Genomic DNA, 6,644 nt, shown 5'->3' on the forward strand with positions numbered 1-6,644 from the left:
GATTTTGTTAGTTTTATATTAAATGTGACACCAATTTCAATAAGAATTATTACTTTTTTAAATATAGGAATTCTATAGCGTACTGAATTTTTAGTTTTAAAATTTTTATTTATTTTAAGACAACTAGACAACTACTTTTTATTTTTTAAGAACTGTAATTATCAATTGAAAGAGTGAATATTGATTATAATTCAAGAATAAAATCTTTCTAAAAAAAAATAAATTGTAATTGTGGAGGCTCGAGGACCGAGGAAAACTATGAACAGAATGACCTTCATCAACTCCTTTATGAATCATCTGAGAACTTGAGATCATGCCCTTGCCCGAGCCGAGGAGGAGAAAATGCACAGTATCTCATAAGGTGCCTGAGTGGAAGAGGTGGACTTCTCTAAGAGGGTTTAGGCAGCTAGGATACATTTCTTGCAAAAGCTAATTCCCTTCCTCCGCATTGAATGACTGGCAACAACCTTATCAACTGGATTAATGAGGAAATGATACCTGAACAGTGGATTCATAGCTAAACAGCTCCTTCTATCACCTTCAGCAAAAGTTTGACAAGACAAGTGTCATAAGGAAAACCTGAATGATTACAGGTGGAGGGCTAGGATGCGAAGAAGAAATGAGTATATAGTAGAGAAAGTCTACTAGCAAAAGGGAGAGGAAAAAAAGGAGATTAGAACAAAGTAACTGAAGAGAGAAAGGAGAGAAAAAAGCTAGTTTAGATCTTTGTATAAGAACTGCTCTTCGGCGTAACCCGAGGAGAGCATTAATACTAAGAACACTTCCATTCCAATTCTTCCACCTTTTATTTGAGTCCTCGGTCCTAGGCCACGGCTTAATTAATCCATTACCAAACTAGTTTACCCACTCTCTACACAAATTCTATCTGTTTGGGATTAATTATAAGGTACGGGCCTTACTATTCTAAGTGGGCTTAGGCCTCAAGTTTTTTTGCTCTTAAAGTAATTATTGTATCATAATAATAAAAATTAAGTTAAGAAGTAAAACAATATTTCTTTTCTTAGAATAAAATATACAAGCATGAACAATTTGCATTTCTACTAATGAATATTCTTACTGGACATTTTAGAAGTTAACAAAATATTATAATGATCATATTTAACTTATGTAGGAATTATAAAATCTATTTAATTGTATATTTTAAAATGTATTGATGCATATAAATGAGATTATACGTAGTATATATGATACAAAAGTTGCATCTTATCTCAATCTTCTTTTTTATTTTAGTTTCTTTTATTGTAACAAGAGCTGCATGACAACAGGGGTTATAGATTAGTTATTTCCTATGATATATTCATGATTAATTAGATTATTTCCTAATGACCCCTGCAAGTGGCTACTCGCATGCATGCTCTACATTATAGTTATCGCAATCATCTCATTCATTTGCCAAGACAACAATAATAGCAATAATCATCATCACTGATTTCATCATCAAGCTATGAAGCTATAGAAAATATTTTATGTATAGAATTTTCAACACTCAACATATAGGTTAGGTATCCATTACTTTCTGATACGTCCATTTGTTTATGAATTGATTTTTTTTTCTAAAGACATATCTAGTGATAATAAAGTTCTAATAATTATAAGAAGTCCAAATCGAAACTTGTCATAAATGTTATCATCCTATTTGTCCCCACAATATTAATTAATAATTAAAGTTGTGATGGTTACACATTATGGGTACAAAACACAAACCTTAGTTAAATTTAAAAAACTTGTTTTGAAAACACAATTTCATAATTTCATAATTATAATTGAATTCATGTTTTGAAAATACAATTTCAATTATTGTGTGTATAACAATATATAATTTAGTGTGTGTAACAATAATTAACTTAAAAATTAAGTTAAAGAAACAAACCCTTCTATCTTTTCTATTATAAATAAGAGCCTTTAAGCCAGATTTAACACAAGCAAATTTTCAAACCATGGCTGATTTGCAAGAAAATCTTATACTTCTTCTTATCTTGCTAGCATCTATCATTTTGGTCCGAACCTTCCTCACCAAAACTAAAACCAAAGTTCGCCTTCCACCGAGCCCACGAGCACTACCGATCATTGGACACCTCCACCTCCTTAACCGAATCCCTCACCAAGCTTTTCACAAGCTTTCGAACCAATATGGACCTTTAATATACCTACTCTTTGGCTCCAAACGTTGTGTGATTGTTTCCTCGCCGGAAATAGCAAGAGAATTCCTAAAAACCCATGAAACTAGTTTCTTGGACCGCCCCAAAATGACTAACGCAGACTACCTTTCATATGGCACCGCGGATTTCGCTTTGGCACCCTATGGACCTCACTGGAAGTTCATGAAAAAGCTTTGCATGACCGAACTTCTAGGCGGTCAAACACTTGAGCATCACTTACCGGTCAGGTGTGACGAACTAAAGCAGTTTCTACATCTATTATATAAAAAAGCGAAGGCCAATGAGGCAGTTGATGTAGGAGCAGAGCTTATAACGTTAACGAATAACATGATATCAAGGATGGCACTAAGAAAAAGGTTTTCGAAAAATGAAGACGATGCTGACAAAGTGAGGAAGATAGTGAAAGAAATGTGTGAGCTTGCTGGTAAGGGTAATGTGTCGGAAATGATATGGTTTTGCAAGAATTTGGATTTGCAAGGATTTGGGAAAAGGCTTAAGGATGTTCGCGATAGATTTGACACTATGATGGAGAAGATAATGAACGAACACGAAGAGGCAAGGAAGAAGGAGATGGGTGATGGAATAAAAGATGCACTTGATATTTTACTTGATATATACGAAGATGAAAACTCAGAGATCAGAATGACCAGAGAAAACATCAAGGCCTTCATTATGGTAAAATTTTCTTTGCTTTCATTATCATAAAATTTTCTTTGCTTTATCTTCTCCATGTCACTTAAAATTGGAAGAATTTATTTCACCTTTATACAAATTGTTAAATCGTGAATTCGAGTTAGTTTAACTAATAAAATTTCTCCTCATCATACATTGAAACTATCTCTAAAAAAAATTCACATCATTTAAAAATATTAGATATACACGCTTATACATACCTGTGATGCAGAATATGTTTGGAGCTGGGACAGACACATCAGCTGTGACAACAGAATGGGGACTCTCAGAGCTAATTAATCACCCAAAAGTGATGGCTAAAGCAAGGCAGGAGATTGATATGGTTATTGGGGAAAACAAAATAGTAGAGGAGTCGGATATAGTTAAACTTCCCTACATGCAGGCTATAGTGAAAGAAATACTGAGGCTTCACCCAACTGGCCCCTTAATTGCGAGGGAGTGTACTGAAGATTGTAACATTGCTGGCTTTGATATCCCATCAAAAACCCGGGTTTATGTAAATGTGTGGGCTATTGGAAGGGACTCAAACCACTGGGAGAACCCACTTGAGTTCTCACCGGAGAGGTTTCTTATTGAAGAGGGTAGTGGGAATAGCCAATTGGATGTGAGGGGGCAACACTTCCATTTTATACCATTTGGGAGTGGAAGAAGAAGTTGTCCTGGTGCAACGCTAGCATTGAAGGTTGTTCATACCACACTGGCTGCAATGATTCAGTGCTTTGAATGGAAAGTTGGAGATGAAGGAGATGGTACTGTGGACATGGAAGAGGGACCTGGGATAACCCTTCCTCGGGCTCATCCTCTAGTTTGTGTCCCTGTGGCTAGGCTCAAACAATTTCCACCAATTTGATTTATAATTGTGGTTTCGACTTCTAATAATTATTTGGTTCAAGTTTGCAAGGCCAAGGCTGCACTTAATAATGATTTTTAATTGTTTCTTCGTGTGAGAGTAAAATGTTATGTCATTGAATGCCAAATACTCCCATGTGCCATTAGTATTTCAGTTATAGCAAGCCAGATTGCGGGGCCTGCACACAACAATAAAGCATAGTTTTGTGTGCGTGCGTGTGTAAAGCTAGTTAGAGAGAATGATCTACCTAGTAATGGTACCATTCAAAATGGATTTGTTCTGCATTTTAATTTCCAAATCTTATGATGAACAATGTAAGTTTCATAATTCCGTGGAAGGACAGTCCAATTATCCTCTTATCTATTGCTAAAATATTGTTCCTAAAAAATTCACGCAATTTTAATTTCGTTCTTGAAAATTTTTTGTCACTTCAGTTCATGTGTTTCCAACCATTATTTGAAAACCATAGGCCACAAGGGCCTAATGGATGTAAGCCGTCGGCCAACCATCATTTGAAAACATTCATTTTTTAAAAGGGTTATTTAATGATAAACATGTCAAGGGTTTTTAATGAAAAAGTCTCTAGAAGGGTTTGAATAAAAATCTCGTGAGTTTTTTGTGAAAAAATTCCATGATTTTGTCATGGGTTTTTAATGAAAAATTCCTTGAAGGGTTTTTATGGAAATCCCATGATTTTGATGAAAGAGTTCCCATAAGGGTTTTTGGGAAAATCTCATGAGTATTTTTATGAAAATGCCCTTAGAAGGATTTTTGTGAAAATCCCTTGATTTTTGAGTGAGAAATCCCTAGGAGAGATTTGATAAACATCACATGAGTTTTAAGATTTGGTCCCTGTAAGGGGTCTAATAAAAATCCCATGCGTTTGGTGTGTATTAGAGGTTGAAGACAAAATTTCATCTATATATAATATATTAAAATGGTTGTAACATTTAATATTATTATGCTCCTATTGTTCTACCTAATCGGTCATGTCATTAGTCACATTATCATTCTTTTTTTTATTTAATTTTTACCTAAATTTTTTGACAATATTAAACATATAAATAGATTCATTTTATATATTCATCGTGGGTAATTTTTATTTACATATAACTTTGCATTTACATATTCATTTACTTTAGTTGAAATGTTTATAACTAAACAATAAAATCAATGAATAATAAAAAAAAACAAAAATATTGTCTATACATAGGCATCTTGGGCAGCTTTAACATTGTATATAATATTTTCTTTATATATTCATCTACTTTGATGGAAATGTTTATAACTAAACAATAAAACCAATGAATTACAAATATATATATATATATATATATATATATATATATATATATATATATATATATATATATATATATTCATCTTAGATGGTTTTAACTTTACATATCAATCTATCTTTACATATTCATCTGTTTTAATTTTAAGTGTTTATGACTAAACCTAGAAATCAATGAAGAATCAAAAACAAAATATATTGTTTATAAAAAAGCATTGACATGTCTTTAATGGTGAAAAAAATACAACTTGACAATTGACCGTAGAAAGAGCGCTAAATCAAGTGCGTTAAAGATCTCCTACTAGAGGTTTGTACCCCCACTATCTTATCCTTAATTAATTCGTCTATGTTCCTTGGTGCAAATATTTGTTTTATCATTTTATTTACAATGTTTAATGCTCTTAATGAATGGTGTTTATTACTGACTTGACTTGGGGGGAAACATATTATAATTTATTTTATTTTATTTTGTGTTATTGTTGGGTTTTAGTTTATTTGGAAAATTAGAAGATGGTCAATACAATATAATGAAGAACAATTTATGCAGTTGAAGAAGAAGGTATACACAAATAAATTTCATGCAGTTTCCTTAACTATTTGTAAATACTTTGTTCGGGAAATTATACCTTGCTACCTTAAATTATACCCTCATTTACACTTACTGCCCAGAACTTTCAGAATGCACGATTACCACTCTAAAGTATAACTCATGTTTCACTTTGCGCCTTACTATCAATTGGGTTGTAAACTTGGACGGACCATGTCACGTGCAACTTATGTGACCTAACATACAAAAGTGGTGATTTGAAGGAATGTACGAAAAGAGAAAGGATTTCACCAAATGAAAAATAGGAATTACTACAACATGCCACTAGAACTAGTGATCATGGTTTTGTGCTCTGAGTCAATCAGAGGATTACATTTCTTTTAATAATCCTCTCTTTTAAATTAAGTTTGTGAGCTGAACTCATTTATAAGTCTATAAATATAGGATTTAATTAATGAGTATCACAATAGATGGTACCAAGCTCACGTGTGACAATGCTTACATTATATTGGATGGAACCAACGTCATATTGAGTAGCACCAACACCACATATGACAATACTGATTGTCATACTCGGATTCTCACCGCATTAAACAACAGCATTCCATTGGATTTTTTGGCCTTGGCAACAAGGATGTTGTTTATATAAATAAACAAGTGTGTGACATTTGTACAACGCTATAGTTGAGTGTGTGTGGGTGAATATTTTACCCATGTTCATTTTTGTTTAGGATATGGAAGTCCAACTAGAGGTAACTAAATCTTGATAAATGCAGTTTTTTAAGGGAATTTTCCTTTGTTTCATCATGTTCTTTTTTAATGATAATATCAACAAATGATTACTTTTTGTTGAGAAAATGAAATGGATGTTTGAGATTAGAGTTATGGTATTTGGTTGTGAGAATGAAGAGGTTGAGCATATAGAAGTATATTATGCTTTAAATTATTATTTATAAATTTCAAAATAATTTAATTAGTTTAAAAATAAGTCTGCTTTTTTCATAGTAAATATTATAATATGTTATAGTCTCCTAGAAATGATGAAAAAACTAGGCAGTTCTAGTATAAAAAAATCTA

At 32.6% G+C, this 6,644-nt stretch overlaps 1 protein-coding gene across 1 annotated transcript; it reads left to right on the top strand.

Moving 5' to 3' along the window:
• Window positions 1–1,955: 1,955 nt before the first annotated feature.
• On the top strand, window positions 1,956–4,058 carry LOC142611050 (3,9-dihydroxypterocarpan 6A-monooxygenase-like). The gene is made up of 2 exons (XM_075783063.1): window positions 1,956–2,855; window positions 3,085–4,058. The coding sequence occupies exons 1-2, from the start codon at window positions 1,959–1,961 to the stop codon at window positions 3,721–3,723; spliced, it is 1,536 nt and encodes a 511-aa protein (XP_075639178.1). The 5' UTR covers window positions 1,956–1,958; the 3' UTR covers window positions 3,724–4,058.
• The last annotated feature ends 2,586 nt before the right edge of the window (window positions 4,059–6,644 follow it).

This window comes from Castanea sativa, chromosome 9, assembly GCF_040712315.1.
Source record: "Castanea sativa cultivar Marrone di Chiusa Pesio chromosome 9, ASM4071231v1".
Classification (NCBI taxonomy): domain Eukaryota; kingdom Viridiplantae; phylum Streptophyta; class Magnoliopsida; order Fagales; family Fagaceae; genus Castanea; species Castanea sativa.